The 23,220-nt window shown below is 53.1% G+C and overlaps 1 protein-coding gene across 2 annotated transcripts in view; it reads right to left on the bottom strand.

The window, feature by feature from the left end:
* The window catches only part of LOC136369585 (whirlin-like), a 48,581-nt gene that overhangs the window by 15,994 nt on the left and 9,367 nt on the right, over positions 1-23,220 (bottom strand). For both annotated transcript variants that reach the window (XM_066332478.1, XM_066332479.1), the window contains exons 2-3: positions 18,490-18,705; positions 8,613-8,738 (exon numbers count right to left, since the gene is read on the bottom strand). In XM_066332478.1, the coding sequence (XP_066188575.1) occupies positions 8,613-8,738; positions 18,490-18,705 (342 nt within the window). The remainder of the gene's footprint in view (positions 1-8,612; positions 8,739-18,489; positions 18,706-23,220) is intronic.

Raw genomic sequence — 23,220 nt, 5'->3', positions numbered from 1 at the left:
TCTGCTCCCACAGAACCACATCTGGCACTGCAGGAGGATTTATTTGGACTGTTCCCAATACCCTGACCAACAGGGGTCAGGTCGTGTTCTGACAGTGAGAGAAGTTCGTAGGTTTTTTGGGGTTTTTTGTTTGTTTGCTTTTTTGTACTACTAACTTTGTATTTTTAATACTCCCAGTAAAGAACTGTTATTCCTATTCCTATATCTTTGCTTGAAAGCCCTTTAATAATTTGGAGGGAGGGGATTTCCATTCTCCATTCCAAGGGAAGCTCCAGCTTTCCCTGGCAGACATCTGTTTTTCCAAATGAAGCCAGCCTGGCAAGCCCTTGGGGCTTTCCTCTTGGGAGTGACACTTCCCTGTCCCAGCAGGGAGGTGCTGCCCAGTCTAACCCTGCTCCAGATTAGGGACACAGCAATTGGAGGGACCAGGGAAAAGGTTGCTGGATGGAGACCCATCCCTCAATCTGGCAGCCAGTGAGGACCAGCCTGTGGAGCCTGGAGGGGCCTGTTCAGGATCCCAACTCTGATCTGCCCAGTCTCCTCCATCAACCAGACCAACCCCAAAGAACATCAAGGCCTCCAGCTCATCCCTGCTGCTGCTCTGGGAGGCCAGGAACCATCTGTGGAAGCCCCAAACCTCAGATCTCTGCATGCAGCAGGGAGGGTCTCACCACAGCCTCCAGCACCCTGTAAACTGCAGCATCTGGAACAGCTGCATTCCATCTCTCCTCTGCTGTTTCCTCCCCAGCTGCTCCTAAGAGATTTCATTTTGTGAGCAAGGCCTTGGCTGGAACCAGGAGCTTCCCGGAGAGCCTGGCCTTGTTTGAGACACAGCACCCATCTGGTGTCCCACCCTTCATCCCACGTCCTCTTCCTCTGTGCTCCCAGGGCTGCTCCACATCACAATTCACCTGACACACCCCGCTTTTGAAACTGCCCTTTCCACTCTTTGCTTAACCATGGCTCTCAGCTCAGCTCCACCAAAACACACCGAGGCACCCACAAGCAAAGATTCTCCATTACAGGGGTGATTTGCTTATTGCAGCACCGACTCAAAAGGATGGACAGTATGGATTTTCTGCTCTGCCCGGCCAGCAAGGAAACAAGAGAAAAGCTCCAGAGAAGTGAAACAAAAATGATCAGTATCAGATGAAGGTGCCTGTAAAAGGACAGATGGAAGAGATTAGGGCTGTTAAATTTAGAGAGGAGATCATGTGGAGGGGCTGGATGGAGCTACACAAAATAATGCTGGCAATAATGAGAAGCCAGAGAAGGGCTCCTGTTTGCCCTTCCCTCTGCTCTGAGGACAGAGGAGGCACAGAGGGGCTGGAAGGATGCTTGGAGTGGTGCTGAGGGGAAACAGCACCATGGAATCATTTGGGTTGGAAAAGGCCTTTATGATCATAGAGTCCAGATGCAGCAGAGTTCAGCTCCACATTCAGCTCCATCCAGGGACCTGAGTGGATTTGCCTCATTCTCCATCATAAAGTTCAATGGTTTGTGTTGGAAGTGACCTAAAACATCCCAGAAGTGTGAAGGGAGGATCCCAGGGGAAGGCAAACGACACAAACCACCACGTTCCCAGCCACGGGGCTGCACAAACATCTCGGGTTCCCCTCGAGCTCTGTCAGCTTTAAAGCCACTCTCACAAAATTGCTGACTGCCAGCGTTAACAGGGGAGGGGAATGATGCCAGGACCCAAAGTGCCAAGAGAAACACCCACTCAGGTGCACAAATATCATCTCCCAGCTCTTTCTGATCCACCAGGCAGCCCCCAGGAGTGGGTCTCGGTGTTCACATGAGGAGTACAGAGTTCACTGCAGCACCAAAACAATGAAAATCCAAATTTGATTAGCCTGTTTTATTGCAATTGTGAATCTTTAATAGTTTACCATAGCAGGGATTAAATTTTCATGATTTTTTTGGTTCAGGACAGTTACACAGGTTTACTAATCTTTCTTTAATTTCTCCTTTTAAGGGTGAACCAAGAGCAGCCTGGCACACTCTCGTCACATCAGGGAGACCAGAGGGGCCCTGGATTTTTTGCTAATTAACATAGATAACAATCGTATTTTTGCCCCCGAAGTGAAGGACAAGTGGGAAAGTAACAAAAAAAAAAAAAAACCTACCAAGATGCACAAGAACCATCCACTAAAAACAAAAGCTGACCCTGAGAGATGATTTGCTGTACCCACAGCTCCAAACTGGCACAGAATAAAAGAAGTAATAATAAGACATAAAAAAAAGAAAGTTATAATAAAACACAGGAAAATGATTGCCCTGGATATTTCAGGAACTACTTTTCAGTTGTGCTCAGTTAATGGTGGGTGGATAGCCAGGATGTGCTGAATGCTTGAACACCTCTGAAAATGGGGATTATTCTCATTTCCTAGGGAAAAAATGTAGCCTGAAATGCAGGGGCTGAACACGACACGCAAAAAGTGACAGACCATGACAAGAAGAGAGCTTGGAAATAACACCCTGATGACAGCCCTGGTTCTTTCTCCTTCTGGAGACAGAGGGGAAGGGGAGGTGCAGACAAAAGAAACTTAATGGGCTTCAGACAAGGGTTCTGAGGACCTAAAGTCTCTTAAAAATAATCAGAATTGGCTCTGGGAGAAATTCAATCACAGACAGAAAAATAGGCACGAGATTTTAAATATGAGTTAAAGGTTAAATGACACCAAACTGAGCTGGGAATTACAGGGCCAGGGGATGCCAAATGGGTTGGCACTGGCACCAGTCCTGTTTAATGCCACTGAAGTGCCAGCACAGAGGCTAAATGACACTGGAGATACCACTGAAGTAGATGGAGCCTCTCTCCAGCACAAATAATTACAAAAAGCCCTTTGGAAATTAAAGACAGGGGCAGGAGAATGTATGATCAATTAGGAATTGACCAAATTAAGGCTCGCAGTAAACAAGGAAGTGCTCAGCTTCTCCAGGAGGGAAACAGGACAGGGCAGACAATTTGTGTCCAACAGAGCCTGAGGGAAGGACCCAGGACAGATCTGGGAGCAGGACAGGGCATGAGGCTGAAAATGGGTCCCTTCCCCAAACAGTGCACAAAGAGCAGGAACAACACAGACACAGGAGATGAAAGCCCAGGGAGGGAAGGGGCTCTCTGGGGGTGGCAGTGGTTGTGGCAGTGACGGGGACACGTTTTTGGTGACCTCCCAGGAGAGGAAATTTCTGTCCCCATCAAGGTGACACCACTGGAAGGACCAGAAGAAACGTTTCATCTTGGGTACCACAACCACGAACCTCCCAAGTGACTTTCTCACTCTGCAGCTCATTCCCAAACTCTGAGGGAGCCACAAGGCTTTTGCTTCATCTTCTCCAGGATATTTCTCTATATCCAGACCTCATGGCTCAGTGCAGCTTTCAAGGGCTGGCTTTGGAATGAGGGGTTTGAGGGCACCCCCAGGGAATTTGAAGAGGACACCAAATTGTGTCCAGGGCAGGGAATGGAGCTGGGAAGGGCTGGAGCCCCAGGAGAGGCTGAGGGAGCTGCAAAGGGGCTGAGCCTGGAGAAAAGGAGGCTCAGGGACCTTGTGGCTCTGCACAAGTCCCTGACAGGAGGGGACAGCCGGGGGGGTCGGGCTCTGCTCCCAGGGAACAGGGACAGGAGGAGAGGGAACAGCCTCAGGCTGGGCCAGGGGAGGTTTAGATGGGATATTATGGAAAATAAGGAAAACGTGTCCAGCACAGGCTATCCAGGGCAGTGTTGGTGATTCCACCCCTGGAGGGATTTAAAATCCCTGTGGATGTGGCACCTGGGGACATGGGGCAGTGGTGGCCTTGGCAGTGCTGGAGGAATGGGCACGATGATCTTGGAGATCTTCTTCAGCTTAAATTACTCTTTGTTCTGTGACAGCCACTGCTGATGTAAAATCATTCAGCCCTTCCTATTTCCAGCCTGCCTTTCCGTCTCCTCTCATATCTGGATAAAAATGGATCGTGGCAGCCCTTTTCACCCCAGCCCTCATTCTGGGAACTCAATATTGAGTTGTTTGCTCAAAGCAAGCTCCCTGGAATCCGCTATTTCTGCTCTAAAGGTCAAGGAGAAAAAAACCAAAAATGGTTTAAGGAGGAAAAAGAACCCCAATCCTGACAAAATACAGCAGCAGGAAAAATGAGCAAGGAAGAAATGAGGGCCAGCAGAGCCAGGAGCAGCACCAGGAGCTCAGCTCGTGCCGCTGGGAACGTCACGAAGGAGGCAAGAAGGACAGAAGCTGAAAGCAAACAAGGCTGACTCACCTCCCTCCTCTGCAGCCCTCCAAACCCCCACTTTTCCACCCTCAGAACTTCCTCACAGGCAGCAGATTTGAAGACATGCCCGAGGAACACATTGTCAGAAGTTTCATGAATGAATAAACATCAAGAAGGCCAAGGCCAAGACGATGAATATTTAGTTATTGACTGACTGCAGGGATCCAGCCTGGTTTCTGCTGGAATTCTGCCTGCTGAGGGAGCAGAACAGCAGCACCTGGACCAGCACCAGCAGGGCTGGAGCTCCTCTGGGACCCTCAGCTCAGGACCTTGGTCCCTGTTTCTGGAGCTGGCAAAAGTTTCTGGGCCTCAAAGAAACTTCCTTGGTTTTGCCTGGCTTTCAAATACCTTTTGTTTGCCCTTCGATCAAAATTTAAGGGAAGTGCAAAACATGATTTATTTATTTAAGTTATTATCAAAAGAGTCCAAAATTCTGATTTGGTGCCAGAGATGCAAGGAGGTAAAAATGAAATGTCAGGGAAAATTACAGATTGGTTTGGGTTGGAAAGGACGTTAGAACCCATCCAGTGCCACTCCTGCCATGGCAGGGACACCTCCCACTGTCCCAGGTCACTCCCAGCCCCAGTGTCCAGCCTGGTCTTGGGCACTGCCAGGGATCCAGGGGCAGCCACAGCTGCTCTGGGCACCCTGTGCCAGCCCTGCCCACCCTGCCAGGGAAGGATTTCTGCCTTTTTCTCGCATCTAAACATCACCTGAGAATCAGCTCAGTTCTGGTAACAAACTCAGTGAAAGCAGCAAACTCCACAGAAGGATCCACTCCTGGCAAGGCAGCAGGAACCCTCCCATCAACACAGCCAGCTTGTGGTGAGCCCACACCGAGCAAACCCACAATGTTTCCATTTCACAGAGCAATGAATTACCTGGAAATCACATTTATCCACCAGTTCTTGCCTCTTTGTGCATCACATCCCTTCCAGCACCACCTGGAGCAGCAATCTACACCCAGCCATGTCTAACAGCAGGAGATAAAAGGCCTTTTTTACCCCTAAACCTCCAGGCAGCACTGAATTTACAGCCCACAGCACACACAAATCAGCGTGGGAAGCGCCTGGGAGGATCTGAAATCACACCCAGGCTGACATCCAGCACAGCACCAGCCTGCTGGACACACACATCACAGCCTGGAGAGCTGAGCAGCCAGGGGGAGACCTCCAGAGTGAACAAGCAGAGGCTTGGGTGTGCAGGACCTGTGGGGACAGGGCACTGCTCTGGTTATCTCCTGCCATTCCAAGCAGCCACGGGATGAGGATGGAGGGATTCAGTTGGGTGTTCTGCTGTTGGGACTGGCCCTGTGACATCTCCTCTGCTGAGCTCACTGCTGGGGAGATGGCAAAGAAAGAAAAGCACTGATTTTCCCTGTGCAGCAAAAGCAGGGATTTGGAGCAGCACAGGATCAAACAGAAAAAAAAGCCACCAAGGAAAACAATGCAGCTTGTTCTTTCTTATCCTGTGTTTAAACTTTCAGGCTTCTGATGTTTAGGAGATGGATCCTGGCACAGGGGACAAAGTGTCAGCAAGGTCACCCATGGCAGCTCCAGCCAGTTCCTCCCTTTCCAAACACAAATTGTCCTGGGCTTTTTCTTGTCCCTGCCTTGCAATCCTGTGCCCTCTGGCTGAGGAAGCCACCAACAGCCCTGGGACACAGCTGGGGACCCAGGCAGGGCTGTGGGCAGAGGGGCCAGCCCAGAGGAGCATCCTGCAGAGGGTCCCAGCAGCATTTCTGCAGCCTGAAAAGCACTGTGCCATCTCTGGGCTGATCCTACAGCTCCCTGCCCACGCCCCAGGGATCCCCTCAGGGGCCAGGGTCCATTTCCCTGCTTAGGACCTGAGAGAGACTGAACCTTGGATCGATCCAAACCTCCAAGTGCAGCATTTGTATTCTGTGGCACAAAGGGAGACAGGAGCCTGCAGTGCTCAGAGCAGCTCAGCAGTGGCTGCATAAAAGCCTAAAAAGTCCTAAAAGTCTCCATGGCTACAAAGGGAACTTTAGGGACCTCAGTGGCACAACAATTTGAGGGACAGGATCATGTGTCTCCACCACAGTGTCCCCAGCTCATGCTGCCAGCTTTGACAGATTGAAGTGACTTTATGGGGCCACTGAGCAAAGCCAAGGGCAGACCAAGGGGAAATCACAGAATCCTTTAGGGGAAAACACCTTCAGGATCAGTGAGTCCAAGAAATGCCTCAGTGCACAGACAAAGAGGGGATCAGAGGAAATCACCCCTCACCCTCAGCAGCCCAGGGGACTGAGAGGACATTTCAGGGTTTACCATGCATCAGATCTCATCTGACATAAGGAACAGGGAATAACTGACCCTCAGAGCCCGAGGGATTGCACTGGAGGAAGCAGTGATTTGGTGTCATCACAGGGAATTGGGTCATTTAGAGGGAAAAACACACCAGAAAAGAAACTGTGACGGAGGTAAAACGATCCAGCCTGAGGAGTCTGAGTGCCAAACGTGGCCCATTTCTGCCTGGCACAGACACACATCCAGTTGTTCCCTTTCCACCCTATTCCACTGGTGAACACACAGAGCTTTAACCCAAATGTCCCTCCCAGGGTGAGCTGTGACCCTGGTGCTCAGAGAAGGGAACACCCTGGGATCTGCAGGGGCTGGGAGGTGATGTCTGTGCAGGGGGAGTGAAATGAAAATGTCCCTACACAGCAGCTCTGCAGCCAGCTCTGCCCAGGGCAGCCTCAGAAGGGCCCAGAGCATCCCTCAGGAGCCTGTCTGAGTGTGGATGCAGCCAAGGTCACTGAGCCATCCTGCTGATGGATCAGCCCTGCTCTACTGATGCCTAATGATTTTTGTTCTTTCCTTTTCTATATTTTTTCTCTTTTCTTTCCTACTTTTTTTTCTATTTTCTGTATTTTTTTGTATTTTCTTTTCTTTATTTTTATATTTTTGTTTCCTTTCTGTATTCTTTACACATATATTTGGAGTTCTGTAACCTCTTGCTGCATTCCTACTTAGTTTTCCCAGTACTTTTCCCTGCCCTGATAGGCAGAAGGACGAAATATTTTCCAAAGCCCCTATCCCATCTTGGCTCTCCCTGGGAACCAAGGCCCAAAAGCAGCTCTTTGAGACACATTTTCATCAATAAAGTTCAGTTCCATCTGAGGGGGGCAGATTTAAAAGGGGCTTTAACTGGGGGGGGGAAATTGCATCACCACTGATTGGTGATTATTGTCAATTATGCTAATTTGCTAAACTCATAAAAATGTGTTCACCCCACGGGGGAGCTTTTGTGGGCATTTTCCATATTTGCCCCGGAGGTCTCCAATAAAGACCAGCTTTTATATCACCTCCTATGGTAACATGATCTCAAAAGTGTGTTTTGTTCCTAGCCTCTTAAGGCAGCACTGTCCCCAGGGTGATCCTGGTTCTCATGGGAATGGGCTCCTGGGAATGCCCGAGCTGCAGGAGCAGGCAGCACTCCCCAATCCTGCCCTGTGCAGCCTGGGAGCCCTGGGCACAGCACTGCCTCCAAACCCAGCAGTGAGAGAGGCAGGAAAGAGGGCACGGGATGGTTAATGGAAAACTCTGCCCTGCCAGCCCAGGGAGTGGTGCCTTGGAGTGTCCACCTGGAACAGGGCAGATCGAGGGAATAAAAGTAGGGTTTTATTAAAGGCCTCCAATAGCTCCACCTTGGGCAGTCAAAAGCCTCCCAGAGGCTGTGCTCAAGATGGACAGTGGGGTTTTTCAGACAGAAATAAGTTTGGTCCATTTATGTATCAGGAGTTAATTATCCAATTACAGCTTCGGGTAATGAAGTCATTCATCCCCAGTTTGCTCCCTCCATCCCCAGTTCACTTCTGTTTAAACTTTTCAGGGCTGAGGCAGGAGGATGTCCTTGGTCCTCAGGCCCAGAGGGATTGTTGTGTCTGACCAGAACGTGGAGACAGTAACTAACACTTTATATGGAGTTTAGAGTTACACACTAATGCATACGGGATTGGAAAAACAGAAAGGCTAAAATCTTAAGGCATCAGGTGAGAGGGACTTTCTGACTGCAGGAGCTGATTTGTCTGGAGAAGAGAGGACTGAGAGGGGATCCCATGAATCCATATCAACAACTCCAAGGGCTGGCAGAGGATGGTGCCAGACTCTGCTCAGTGACAGGACAAAGAGCAATGGCCATAAACTAAAACATAACAAGTTCCACCTCAACATGAGGAAGAAATTCTTTCCCTGAGGGTGGCAGAGCTCTGGAACAGCTGCCCAGGGGTGGTGTGGGGTGACCCTCTCTGGAGACATCCCAAACCCACCTGGACACATCCCTGTGTCACCTGCCACCCTCCCTGGGACCCCTCTCACCTTCAGGCCAGTGCTCTCAGCCTCGGAGCCCTTGTCCACACCCGTGATGTAGATGCCCAGGGAATACTCTGCCCCTCCTCGGATCATGAGGCCCAGGGATTTCCCTTCATTCAGGACCAGATTCACCTGCAGAGGAATAGGAGGAGACATTTATGTGGTGTCCAAGTGCTGCCCAAACCAGAGGTGGGACACAGGCACAGAGCTGCACCCCTGCCGTGTCCCTGGGCTGGACAGCAGCTCCTGTGGGATGGAGGAGGCAGTGGGAGCACCAGGAGGAAAAGCTCTGCAGGCTGAGAGGTTCAGCTACATGAGGGGCAGCACATGTGGGTGGATTTTCAGCCACAAATCAGCTGATCCACAGCAGCTTTCCACTCTCAAAATCCTTTTTCAAAATCCCCTCTCTCCACTCTAAAATCCCTTTACAGGTGCGTCCCTGGGGTAGAGACCGAGCTGAGAGCATCCCCCAAAACTCCCTGAGCACCAGTGGGGTGCTCCCAGCACTGGCTGTGAATTCCCCCTCTGGCATTCCTGCCCTGTGCAAGGGAATGAGCCCAGCTCCAGCCCTGTGCCCTGTGCAGGGCCACCCCAGGACAAACCCCACAGACAAACCCCAGATAATCATCCAAGTGCCTGATTATCTCCAATTAACAACGCCAGGAGAACCCTCCCATAGACCCAGCCCATACTGCAGGAGACATTTCCTACATCCCACAACCTGCCAGGCAGCACCTGGATGGGCGTTCTCCTCACCAAACACTGACTTGCAAACCCAGCTTCCTTCATCCACCAGCCTTCATCCACCCTCTCCTCCTCCTCACAGGGCCTGACGATATTTGGATGTTCAGGGGGGAGCTGGAGTGCATGAGCAATCGTGTGCTCAGCTCCCTCGAGGACTCTCCATTTAAAATGGCCTTTGTTCCCTCGCTGCATGACACTTTCTAAATGAATAACTCCGGCGTTATTTTTTTGCTTTGCTCCCAAGTTTTGAGTCACTTCTGGAGAAAAGCAGACAGCAGGAATAAAAACAAATGAGAAAAGCCAAAATGTGTTTCACACTGATAGAAACAACCAGAAACAAGCTGTTTGTGAAGGGCTTCTATATTTAAACCCCTTCTCTGCAGTCAAACCAAAATCTTGCACATTTACCTGGATGGAAAAATAATTCCCAGCTTCAAGTCAGTAATTAATCCATCTTTCTAGAGGACACAGTGTCACAGAGGGAATTCAGGCCAGTCTTAGAGTGGCTGGTATTGAAAACCCATTTTCTGTCTTAGTGATACAAACACAGAAATCAGCAGCAGGACACAAATCCACCGAAGGCTCCAAATTTTGGATTTAGAGAAATGGATGCGAAGCCGGAATGAGAACTGTGAGACATCAACTACCTGTACCAGCATCCTTCTCTGAAAAACCTGATGTTCCCTGGGTCTCCTTTCCCTGCTCTGAAGGGCAGAAAGTGCTGGAAACAATTTTAACATTGAAGGATTATAAAGGAATTACAGAGACCTTCGTGTTTCAGGCTGGAGAGACGAGCTGGGCACTGAACCACCCAAAGGAGCAGCTGCCTGTCACATCCAAGGGCAGTTTGGTTTTCTCTTCACAGGGAAACCTTGCTCTGCACCACACAACACTTCACTGAGTGTTGTTGAAAATTAGGAAAATATTCAACTTTTCTGAAGTGCTTTTATTTCCCAGTCTGTCTGATGGCATTTAGGATTTCCCTGCTGCAAGTTTTTCACCCCACCGTGGCTCTGCCTCTCAAAAAATTCCCCAGTTTGGGGGAAGTAAAAGTAGGAGAAATGCAGCAAAGTGCCTGGAATGACAGCTCAGGCCAGAATAGACTGGGAATGACAAAATTCCCTCTCCAAATCCCTGAATGACATTTCCATGTGCCGGGGTTGGCACCAGGAGGGGCAGCTCTGCATGCAGACATTTCCATTTCCCTTTAACACTATCCTGGTAAGGTGAGAAGCTGCTCCCCCCACACGGGAGTAAGAGATACCCCCTGTCCCTCTGCTCCTGAGGTGCTGCCACGTGAGCTGCTCTGTCCACCCCTGCACGGGGAAAACCTGTGCTTCCACAGGAAAAGCCAAGGGCACAGAAATCCTGGAGCCACCAAAACCAGCAAAGCTGAGCTGTGTGGGAAAAGCTCAGCTCTCCTGGAAAAGCCACGGCTGCTGGCAGCCCAGCAAGTTGGGCTGCTGAGGGCTTAATTGCATCTCTTAATCAGCTAATAGCTCCAGCTCCCTGAATGAAGCCTGCAGCAGGAACTGCCGGGAACAGCGTGGCAGAGCCCTGGGAACTGGGAGGGAGAATCCAGGGAACACCCAGGGAACACCCAGGGAACATCCAGCTCATGGACACAGTGCAGGTTCTGGGAATGACTGGGAAGAGTGCTGGCAGGCAGGGTCAGTGGGGTCAGCCTGGGCAGGGCAGGTGATGTCTTTTGAGGCTACCTAAAGACAGAGGGCAGACAGAATTCAGGGAATAAAAAGCAGGGAAAGTTATTGAAAGGCCTTCAGATATGTTTTGGGCAGACCAAGTCCCCCAGGGGCTACACCCAAAATGCATGGCAGGTCACAAGTTTTCACATTTTTATAAGTTTGATCCATTTGCACATTGGGGTGAACCAATTGCACCTTCAGGTAATGAAGTCATTTACCCCCAGTTTTCTCCCCCCAACTCACTTTAGTTTCCATCTCTCAGCCTGAGGCAATGAGGGGTCCTTGATCCCCAGGCCTGGAGAGGAATTGTTGTGTCTGCCCAAAGTGGGGCAGCAGCAGCTCACACTGTGTGTGGGGTTCAGAATTTTACACTAAAGAACTGCAGGGTTACAAATACATGAAATATATAAAAGCTGGAATCCTGAGGCATCACAGGAGCAATGCAGGGATAAGCTGATTGCCAGGATGAAGCAAAGGCTGAGCCAAGGGCTTAGGGATCACAGGAGATAATTTGCACTCTCCTTCCCAAGGGTCTCTGTCTCCAGTGATGGGCCCAGCACAGGGGTGGTGACAGGAGTGGTGGCCCTGCCATGGTGGCTGTCCCTGGCACAGCATTGTCACACTCCTGCCAGCCTGGCCCCACACCCCACACATGGCTCTGGGGTGACACTGAAGCACAAGCCCAGCTGTGTCCAAGGAGGAGCTAAACCTGTGACCAGGCTGATGTTCCCAGAGGACAGTGGTGATCCAGGACCCTCAGCACAGCATTCCCTGGGCCAAGCCCTTCTGCTTGGGCTCTTCCTCTCAGGCTGGCACACCACACTCTGGCTGGCAGTGCCAAGGCTTGACCCAGTGAGGGCATTTTGGTTCCATTTCCACTTTATGCTTCTCCTCTCAGCCCCGGCTGGAATTCCCTCAGGGTGAGAAGCTGTAACATCCCTCAGGGAGAGCTGGGATCACTCTGAGCTCCTAAATCCAGACTGTGCTGACATCATCCTAAAGCAGGCAGTAAACAAGGGCAGCTGTCCTGTGGGGGAAACTGAGGACATCACACATTATAGAATGGGTTGGAAAGAACCTTAAAACTCAGCCAGTGCCACCCCTGCCCTGTGCAGGGACACCTCCCACTGTCCCAGGTCACTCCAAGCCCCAATGTCCAGCCTGGCCTTGGGCACTGCCAGGGATCCAGGGGCAGCCACAGCTGCTCTGGGCACCCTGTGCCAGCCCTGCCCACCCTGCCAGAAAAGGATTTCTTCCCAGTATCCCATCTAACTCTAGCATTCTTCAGCTTAAAGCTCTTCCCTGTGTCCTGTCCCTCCATGCCCTTGTCCCCAGTCCCCCTCCAACTCTCCTGGAGCCCCTTTAGGTCCTGGAGGCACAGTGACATCCAGGCAAGGTCACCATGGCATTCCCAGAGCACCGTCACTGCCCAGTCCCCACCTCCCTCCCCGTGCCATCCCACAGGGAACTCCTGCGTGCATCACACACAAACATTTGGGAGTCCAAGGTCAGAGTTTTAATTTCTGTTTCAAGGCTGAAGCATCTGCCCTGTGCTGTAGCAGGAAATGAAGGGAAATAAACGCCACCATCAGCGAGGCGCTCGCTCCGAGCTCATTCCCGCACCGCCTTTCTCCTGTCTGCCTTCATGGAATTACCAGTGACAGATTCAATCCTGCCATTAGGAAAAGGCCTTTCAGGCAGGAATTAGCCTGCCCCAGCACGGCTCAGCACGCAGCTTGTGGCTGAGGAGGTTTCAGCCACGCTGGCAGCTATTTCCAGGCCATTACTGCTGCCACACGACACAAATAACGCCTCTGGGGGCTCACGGGGCTCATCCTCCCCCTTCCCAAGGAAACCCCACAGTTTGTGTCTAGACATCCTGCACACAGCGAGTGTGGGGAGGCAGAGCTGCCTCACAGCCACTGACTGACTCCTGGGGGGGCTCAAGGCCATCAGAGCTGTCCCAAGGTCACCCCCTGCCCAGGGCAGCTCCCTATGGCCACGCCAGGACTTGGGCTGCCACCCAATACCCAGCTCTGGGGACAGCTCCCAGGGCTGAGAGGTGACACCAGAGCACAGGGACAGTGACCAAACCATGTTCTCTGCCCATCCCAAACCTCAGTCCAGCTCCTGCCTGCCCTTGGAGCAGGGCTTGGCTCACACACCAGCTGCCACCTTTGGGTGCTTTTTCTGCTTAAAGCACCTAAAATCACCAAGAGGTGGAGCTGCTGCCCCCCAGGGTGGGCTGGGGTGGGACACAAAGGGCAGTTTTGGGTAAACCAGCTGGGACAGAGGTACAGAATGCCCCAGGCAGAAGGATGACTCCTGGAAGCACTGAAGGCCAGGCTGGATGTGGCTCAGGGCAGGCTGATGGAGCTGAAGATGTCCCTACTCACTGCAGGGGCTGGGATTAAATGGGATTTAAAGGTCCTTTCCGACCCAAATCATCCCATGCCTTTAATCCCCAGGACTCCGGTGCACCAGTGGCTCACATCCCATATTCCAGTCCCACTGGGGAACTAAACCAGCCCTCCAGGAGCCTGGATATCCTTAAAGCTGTAAACAAAATCAAACCCCAGCAAGGTCAGAGCGAGCAAACAGTGAGAGACGTGGGGAGCTGGATCATTCACACTGTAAATGTCATTACAAACTAATAGCAAGAAATCCTTCCTTCCCTCTCCTGCATCTCTTATCCTTCATGCTCAAGTAGTCACCAGCAGTGTCTCAAACATTTAAGCCACGCAATATTCGCACAGATATTTTATTTTTTTTTAAATAATAATTACTGCTGCTTTTGGGCTCCAGAGCTGCCTGAAGCTGAGGAGATGTTCCCATTCTCTTTATTATGTTTTCTTTCTTGTGCTGCACCAAAAGCTTGCAGGAATAAGCAGCTCCCCTGGCAATAAGCACATTAAGGCACCAATTCAGCTGATGGAATGGTGCTTCTCAGAGAACTCGCAACCCAGCACTGCCAGAGTGCTTTGCACACTTCATCTTCCTCCCAGCTCAGCAGCACCTCCGAGTTTTCACTGTCTAAGGGTTCCCAAAGTGCTTTTAATGAAATAAGCTGTCAACCCCAGAAGTCCATCAATGACAATTCACAGCACAAATGGCTCTTGCTGCTGCTGTGACAAATCCAGGAGACTCTAAGCCGGGACAGACAATAAAAATCCAAGCGCTCTGAGGCAGAAGGTGAGCAGGGGAAGCAGGTCCCAGCTTTGCAGCAGGCAGTGACATCCTGGGACAGGGATGGGGTCTGTCACTGCTGTTCCGTCTGGCCTGGCTGCAGCAGCATTTCCCAGAGCTTTGCACTACTGCAAATCCTTTCTTTCACACTTCCTGACCCCTGGTGACTCCACCTGCTCTGGTGAGACACTGGACTCCCCAGTTACAACTACAGGAAAACGCTACATTTGGGAAATACAGCCCCTGCCACACTCAGCACAGCCATGGAGAACAAGGATCTCTACAACACCTTCAACAATCAGAGGCTGAACCTGCCAGCAGCTCCTTCAGCCCAACATCCCCTCAATCCTCACCTCCCTTCTCCAGTGCCAGCACTTGTGCTAGGTCAGGTCTACAGGGAAAACCTGGCCCAGGTGTGAGCACCCTCAGCTCACCAGAACAGCCTCTGACCCGAGCTCAGGGCAGGCTGGATTCTGCCTGGAAGGGGATGGGGAAAGCCAAGCCAGCTGCCAAATGCCAATCCCCAAAGGCTTTCAGTGGGGATTCCTCCACAGCTGGAGTGAAGGAATCCCAGTGTCCAGAGGAGAATGTGGCCAAAGCCACAGGCTAGGAACGCTGCCTCTGGAGCTGAACACACTGCCCAAAGCCGCGAGGTCAGACAGAGCCCAACCACCCTGTTCCACACCTCAGCCCACTGGGAGGATCCCACAGATCCCTGCATGGATCAGTTACACCATCACACACCTCCCGGTGGTGGTTTCCATTTCCAGCCTTTGGATAACAAATCCTTCTACCTCGGGATAATCAACTCGTTAAACTCGGTGACAAAGCCATCCTTCCAGGCATGCAGGTGACAAAGCCATCCTTCCAGGCACATGCCAGAGGAAGAGGCAGCCAGACAGAGATATTTCCATTGCCTGAAGAATGCCAGGTGCCTCCAGCAGCCTTGAATTTCACCTTGGGAAAGCTGGAAACATCCCTTTGACTCCAGGGCTGGGGCAGTGGATTTGCTCACTGTGTTCCATCGTTCCAGCCTCCTGCTGCAGGGCTGGAGCTGCTCTGCTGTGCTCCCCAATCCTTGCCTACCTGAAACCTTTGCCACATCCTTTCCAGGACACTCAGATCGATTAGAAATAGGAGAGAGTGGGATTAAAAAAATAAAAAAAAAATAACCAACTAATTCTCCCCTCAGAATGTAAAACCACCCCCAAATCAAACAGGCCTCGGTGCCTGTCAGTTCTAGTTGACTGGGCTGAATTAACCAGGGATGTGATGCATTTATTTGCATTTTTGTGAACAGAATAACCCCACTTTTAGCAGTTAATTATAGATCTGTAGCTACCTATAGATCTACACATACAAATAAAAAGGGAGAAAACTGGAGGCAGGTTGTTCCCCTGTTCTGGGACACGTTTTCACCCCTCCATGTGCTCAGTAATTCAGGCCACAGCAACTCAGCTCATCCGTCCCCTGCAGCCTGTGTGCAGAAAATGTCACACCAAATAGCCCCTGTCCAACAGCAGGCAGGGCAGGCTCTGCTGGATCAGCCTGGATCAGGGGGAATTGCTTCCACCAGCAGCCGGCACAGCAAGACACCTCTGGCTGTGGAGGTGTCTGGGCAGCCTGGAGCATTTCAGAGTGGCAGCAGCCAGTAATTTTCTTTTTTTCTGCTCTTACAGACGGGAAATCAGGAGTGGAGGCTGCAGCAAAGTGCATTCCAGGTCTTGTGCACTTAAAGCAGAGACCAATGTCCCTGCTGGCGGGTCACCAAGGAGTGGGGCCAGGAGAAGGCTGAACACTCCCACTCCATCCCATCTCCATCACTGAGAGCTTCAGCATCCTGCAGTTGCCAAGGATTCTTCCAGGTGAACAGAGGGTCTCCAGCCCCCTGCCCTGAGATCAGAGAGATCCAGAGGAGGCCCCAGGGGGATCAGAGGGATGGAGCAGCTCTGCTGGGAGGAAAGGCTGGGAGAGCTGGGAGTGTTCACCTGGAGAGGAGAAGCTTTGGGTGAGCTCAGGGCGGCCTTGCAGGGCCTGAAGGAGCCTGACAGGAAACATGGAGAGTGACAATTTACAGGGGCCTGGAGTGCCAGGACACAGGGAATGGCTCCCAGTGCCAGAGGGCAGGGCTGGGTGGGAGATTGGGCAGGAATTGTTCCCTGGCAGGGTGGGCAGGGCTGGCACAGGGTGCCCAGAGCAGCTGTGGCTGCCCCTGGATCCCTGGCAGTGCCCAAGGCCAGGCTGGACACTGGGGCTGGGAGTGACCTGGGACAGTGAGCAGCAGGACAGCCTGTCCCTGCCATGGCAGAGGTGGCACTGGATGAGCTTTAAGGTCCTTTCCAACCCAAACCAGTCTGGGATTCTCAGAAGACACCAAAGGGCTGCCTGACTGTGTGGAGCAGCACCAAGGAAGGGAAGGACACAAGGTCAGATTTTGGAACACCAGGAGCACACCCAGGGCTGGCACATCTTCCCAGGGCTCTGCAAGTGGCCAGGACCACACGAGGCTGAGGCAGGGGACACACAGCTCCAGGTTTCTGAGCATTTCATGTCCACACACAGCCAGGACTGAAGGGATGACATGCCCAGAGCTGCTGCTGCTCTGTCAAGGTGACACTGGGTGGCAGGGGGTGGGGGACACCAGCTAGCAGAGCCTGCTTTTCTCCTCTCCTTAAAATAAAAATAATAGGCCCTTCTCCCTTGTGGCCCACATGAATATTTCATCACCAAACTGCCTCATCCTGTATTAGATTTTTCTCTCCCTCTGGCTGAGATGGGAAGCTCACAGACCCTTCCACAGCGTTTCCAGGAGCTGAGGACATTTTGGGCACAGACAGAGTGACATCAGGATAAAAGGATGGAAAGAGTCAAGGCTCCAAGCAATTCTGTGTCTTTGGGAAGGCAGTGCTGACTCCTAGGACAGTATTTGATATTCCATGGGTGGCAATGAGGAAACACCACGTCCTGCTTCTATGGGATGAGGTTCCCTGTCCATCAGTCCCTCCAGGGGCACCTGAGCCCTGTGACTCTGCAGTGACACCTCTGCAGACCTGCCTGGCCAGGGAGTGTGAGGGAGAGGAGACATCAAATCCCCGAGATCAGATATTGCAGCTCCAGCACCCCGTGTGGCTTCCCTTACACCAAGGGCTGCTTAAAGGAGGGCAGCTCACAGCAAGAGAGCAGGGCTGGAAATTCCATGTGCTGATGGTTTCCTTCTGTCAGAGGCTCAGGATCCAGGCCCAGCACTGGCCACGCTCCCCTGGTGGCACTACAGAAGCCATTCCCTTCCCTGCTCCTTTCTCCCTCACCAGGGTTTGCACTCAGGCCCCTCCTGGCTCAGGCTGCCTCTCCCCAAATGGAAAATAATCTGTTTTATTTCAGAGCATTTGGAGAAGAGAAGGACTGGGGGGATTTTTTTTTTCCTAAGACAGAACTGCCAAGAGACCCCAAAAAGCCTCACAGAACACCTGAGGGAAGATCTGAACTGCAGAAGGAAGGGCAGGAGTGCACTCTGAGATCCAGCCCTCCACACCCACAGGTGACACACATTAGAAAAGACCTTAAAGCTCATCCAGTGCCACCCCAGCCATGGCAGGGACACCTCCCACTGTCCCAGGCTGCTCCAATCCCCAGTGTCCAGCCTGGCCTTGGGCACTGCCAGGGATCCAGGGGCAGCCACAGCTGCTCTGGGCACCCTGTGCCAGCCCTGCCCACCCTGCCAGGGAACAATTCCTGCCCAATCTCCCATCCAGCCCTGCCCTCTGGCACTGGGAGCCATTCCCTGTGTCCTGTCCCTCCAGCCCTTGTCCCCAGTCCCTCTCCAGGTCTCCTGGAGCCCCTTTAGGCCCTGGCAGGGCTCTGAGCTCTCCCTGGAGCTTTCCTGTCTCCAGACTGATGTCAGAGATGACACGGTAACATGGATGTCAGTGCCTCAATGTCCAGCCAAACAACCTCCTGTTGGGAAAAGCCTTAAAACCCACTCCAGCTTTGGGGGCTGCTCCTGGTAGGACCTTCCCTGCCAGAGCAGAGTGGACAATCCCTCCCCTCCAGCCCAGCTCCTCCCTGTGCCCAACAGGAACAAAGCCAACCCATCCCATCCTCCAGGGCTGCTGGGGACAGATGGGAGAAGGCTACAGCCCAAGGGAGGAAAGCAGGATGCTGAAGGAGGATGACACAGGTGACAATCCCAGGGGCACACAGGGCTGGGACCTGCACGGGGAGAGGCCCCCAGGGCTGTGTCTGCTCACCTTCTTCTCATCCCCCTCCTGCAGGAGCTGGAGGTGGCTCCTCTTCTCGCTGTCCCTGCGCAGGGAGCTGTTCTGGTGGTGGGGCAGCCCCGTGGGGGGGGACACGCTGCGGCCCTGGGGGTCCACCCAGGTGTAGATGTGGTTGGTGACATAACCCCCCGGGATGCGCCCCACCGAGTGCACCGACAGGTTCAGCTTCTTGCAGCCCTTCAGCACCTGCAAGACAAGCCAAGGACGAGGGGTTAGTGCCCACAGGGCTTGAGGCAGACACAGCTTTGCACTTCTGGAGGGTAGAGACCTCCAGCTCCTCTGCAGGCATCGAGTGAAGGATGGAGCTGCACAAAAAGCTGGTGGGAAACGCTGGGATTTTACTGTTCTCTCCAGAGTTAAGACAAAGCTGCTGAGAAAACACAGAGAAAACCTTTCCCATCAGCCAGGGAAGGAGCAGAGTGAAGCCAAGTGGGGAGGTGAGGTGGGAAGAGCCATGCCCACGGTGGGCTGAATCCAGGACTGAGCAGCTTCTGCAGCTCTGGAGAGGAGTCAGCAGGACAGGGAGCAGAGCTGGAGGACAGCAGCACTGATCCTCACCCAAAGTCCTCTCCAGCTCTCACAGAGCCTCTCTAGGCTCCATGAAAGTGCTCCAAGATGTCCCTGGAGCCTTGTCCCCTCCAGGCTGAACAGAGATATCAGCTCTCAGTGACGGTGCTGGCAGCAAACAAACCCAGTGTGGGAAAAGCCTTAACTCAGCCCCGGCTCTGCCCCCACAGCTCCAACCTCTGCCACTGGAAACGCTCCTGATGCCTTCAGGGAACATTGACAGCACTCCCAGAAATTCAGCCACCGAGTTACCAGCTGCCTGCCCCAGCACAAGCAGTCAATTAATGAGTGGAATAATTACTAAATGCATTTACACACTTAAACCAGCAGGCACAGAGATGACCTTGGGGGCCAGAGGAGGTGATTTGCACTCGCTCCTCTGCCCCTCCAGCTTCCACTATGAGAAGCTGACACAGGAAACTTCAATTAACATGGAGAAGTTCTCCCTGGGGACAGCTGTAAGTGCTGATCCCTCCAGAGGCCTCAGGAACATCAGCACTGCAGATCTGCTCTCAGAAAGGAGGTGTTTGGGTTTTTTTCCTATGTATACATCATTTTGATGAGCTGCTCCTGCAAGGTCTCATGAGCAGAGAAGCTGCTGAGCAAAGCTTGTGGCTGGGAAGAACTAAAACCAGCAGCTCCTCAGTAAAGAGTAAAACTGTCAGTAATAGGGGGCTGGCTGGATCCCAGCCCTGACCTGGCAGCACTCCTGTCCTTCTCCATCAGAGCCACTGAGGATCCAGCTCAAAGCCCAGCTCAGCATCTCCAGCACACAGAACACCTTGGCTGCAAACTTGTCACATGCTCCCAAGGTCACCGTGTGCTGGAGGGCTGGCACAGGGACTGCAGAACCTGTCCCCATCGGGACACCCAGAGAGCACTTCACACCCCTGGGCTGCTCACCAGCTCCAGCCCCTGCTCCTGCAGCTCCCCAGGCCCTCAAACACATCCCTGCTGGATCTCCTCCTCTCCTCCCTCCCAGCTGGTGCTCACCTCGCTCCATCCTGCCCAGGTCTCTGTGGGGTGATGGCGCTCTGAGCTCCAGGGCACCACTCTCCCACGGGCACTGTGACTGTGCCAGGCTTCAGGGCACAGAGCAGCTTCCTGAGCCAAAGGTGCCACACGGCCAGGATGGGCTGAGCTCCACGGAAATCAGTGAGCTGGGGTGGCAGGGACCTACCCCAGACACACCAGGGCAAGGTGTCCCTGTCAGATGGGGTGCAGGACCCCCTGAAATGCTCTTTTTTCATTCAAACTAGAGCCATCTCTATAAAACCTCTTCTGAGTCTTCAAAGCATCACTGTACTCCTGTGCCTGTGTCCAGTTCTGGGCTCCTCACAACAAGAAAGACATTGAGGGGCTGGAGAGTGTCCAGGGAATGGAGCTGGGGAAGGGGCTGGAGCCCCAGGAGAGGCTGAGGGAGCTGCAAAGGGGCTCAGCCTGGAGAAAAGGAGGCTCAGGGGGGACCCTGTGGCTCTGCACAAGTCCCTGACAGGAGGGGACAGCTGGAGGGGTCGGGCTCTGCTCCCAGGGAACAGGGACAGGAGGAGAGGGAACAGCCTCAGGCTGGGCCAGGGGAGGCTCAGGGTGGACAGCAGCAGGATTTTCCCCATGGAAAGGATGATTAAAGTTTGAAACTGCCCAGAGAGTTTGGAGTGCCCATCCCTGGAGCTGTTTAGGGAAAGACTGGACATGACACAGGGATCCTCTTCCTTCCCCTTCCTCAGAGAATCCATCCTGGCAGGGAGGACAGGGACAAAGAAAACCCTCTGGGGTCTGTACCACACAGGAGACACAAGAGCAGGGACCAGGCACAGGAGAAGGGACAGGCACAGGCAGGGGGTTCATGTTGGACACCCTGGAGTGTCACAGCTGCCCTGGGGACAGGGCAGGGGTGGCTGATGAAGCCTGGCAGAGCCATTTAGCCTCAGTCAAATGTCCTGCCCCGGCAGGGCAGGCACAGCAGCAGAGCTGCTCTCTGGAGGCACAGGGAAAGCAGCAGGGATGAGAGGCCAGAGATTTACACCAGGATTTTTATGTCCCTCGGCAGGTCCCTTGACAGGGCCACCAGGAGCAGAGATCTGGGCTCAGGGAGATGTTTTATGCATGAAGGTGACAGCAGAGAGCCCGAGGGGAGGGGAGCAGCTGGAGGTTCCCTGGCAGTTTCCATCCAAGAGGGGCCACGGGAGTGAACAGACGCTGGGAGTGCCCAGCAGGACATTGCTGGTGACAGTGTCTCCCAGACAGGCAGCACTCAGCAGGCTGCTGACACTCTGGGCAATCCTTTAGACATTCACTGAGGTCTCTCCTGTACTCAGTTCCCTGTCCAGCACAGTTTCCTTCCCAAAAACCCCTCCCTGGTCGTGCCCAGGGCAGGGCGGGAAGAGGAGCCCATCAGAGATTCTCCCTCACTCAGGAGCCTTTCAGGACACACTTTTGGACCAGGCCATCTGCTGACCTGCTCCTTTTGGGGATCCTCTGGGTGATCACAGGTGGAGGAGGACAGTGACACGCACAAAATATTTTTAAAGGACTTTTAGAGGGACTGTGTAGTAATAGGACAAGGAGAAATGGCTTCATGCTGAGGAATGGTAGAATTAGATTGGATATTGGGAAGAAACTCTTCCCTGTGAGAGGTGCAAACCCCTTCCCCAACCTGGTGACCACTAAAGTCAGCTCTGCTCAAACATCTGAGCTCCCAGGAAGCTTTCTGTTCATCAGGCACCAGCTCTTCCAACTGCAGCTGTGAGAGGAGATGAGAGGGAAGCAGTTTCCCTGGGATAACAGCACAGCACAGGGACAGGAGCTGGCACACATCTACAGAACCTTTGTGCAGCCACACTCTGAACCAGACTTTAACAAAGCACTTGGCACCAGCAGCTGCAGAGTGACGAGGCACCAGGTGAGCCAAGTGGGAGAAGCTTCCACCTGCATCCAAACCAGGACAGAATCCAGCAGCAGCTGCTGTGCTGAGCTCCAGGAGAACAGTTTCCATCCATCTCCCTGCAGAGAGAGGAGTTCTGCACTTCCCTCTGTTTTGGGTTTTTCCTCCTTGCCCCCCAAGGTTTTACCAAGCCCAGCCTCAGCCCTGGTGTCCCTGTGTGCAGGGAGGGCTCAGGCTCTGCTCCAGCAGTGGGGCAAGAGGAATGGGCAGGAACTGACACCCAGGAATTGCACCTGAACGTGAGGAAGAACTTCTTCCCTGTGCAGTGACCGGGCCCTGGGACAGGAGCCCAAAGAAGTTTCCCCACTGTGCCCTCCTCCCTCGGGAGCCTTTATCCTGCTGCTCTGTGCCCAGCTGCTGCTCAGGCTTCGAGCTCTTCACTGTCCCCAGCCACAGTGCCACCAGGCTGGCACAGCCCTCCAATGTCAGTTTTCTGCCAGCCCTGCTTATAGAGGTACCACAGCAGGAACGGGCCAGAGGCTGCCCACACAAACAGCACAGATCATCTCAGCTCCCTGGGACATGAGAAGCTTTTCAGGAGAGTTCTTATCATAGAATTCCAGAATCATTGTGGTTGGAAAAGACCTCCCAGAGGTGATCCCCACCTTGTCCCCAACCCAGAGCCCTGAGTGTCATATCCAACCCCCACCTTGGGCACCTCCAGGGATGGGCACTCCAAACCTCCCTGGGCAGCCCCTGCCGATGTTTTATCACCCTTTCCATGGGGAAATTCCTGCTGCTGTCCCCCCTGAGCCTCCTCTGGCCCAGCCTGAGGCCGTTCCCTCTCCTCCTGTCCCTGTTCTCTGGGAGCAGAGCCTGACCCCCCCGGCTGTCCCCTCCTGTCAGGGACCTGTGCAGAGCCACAGGATCCCCCCTGAGCCTCCTTTTCTCCAGGCTGAGCCCCTTTCCAGCTCCCTAGCCTCTCCTGGGGCTCCAGCTCCATTCCCTGCCCTGGAATTGCTCCAGCCCCTCAAAGTCCTTCCCAAATTGACAGGCCCAGAACTGACACAGGATTTGGGGTGGCCCCAGCAGTGCCCAGCACCGGGGGACATCACAAAGGACAGGCTCTGGGTGGGAACTGTACGGGAGAAAACTTTGTCCTCCCAGACACACAAAGCCCTGTGTGCACTGACTGCAGAGCTACCCCCAAAGCCACTGCAGAACTCATCCTGCGGGTTTTTAGGGCACCT

Source organism: Sylvia atricapilla, chromosome 19, assembly GCF_009819655.1.
Source record: "Sylvia atricapilla isolate bSylAtr1 chromosome 19, bSylAtr1.pri, whole genome shotgun sequence".
Lineage (NCBI taxonomy): Eukaryota > Metazoa > Chordata > Aves > Passeriformes > Sylviidae > Sylvia > Sylvia atricapilla.
The sequence above is the reverse complement of the archived record's forward strand: the minus strand, read 5'-3'. Positions and strand labels throughout refer to the sequence as shown.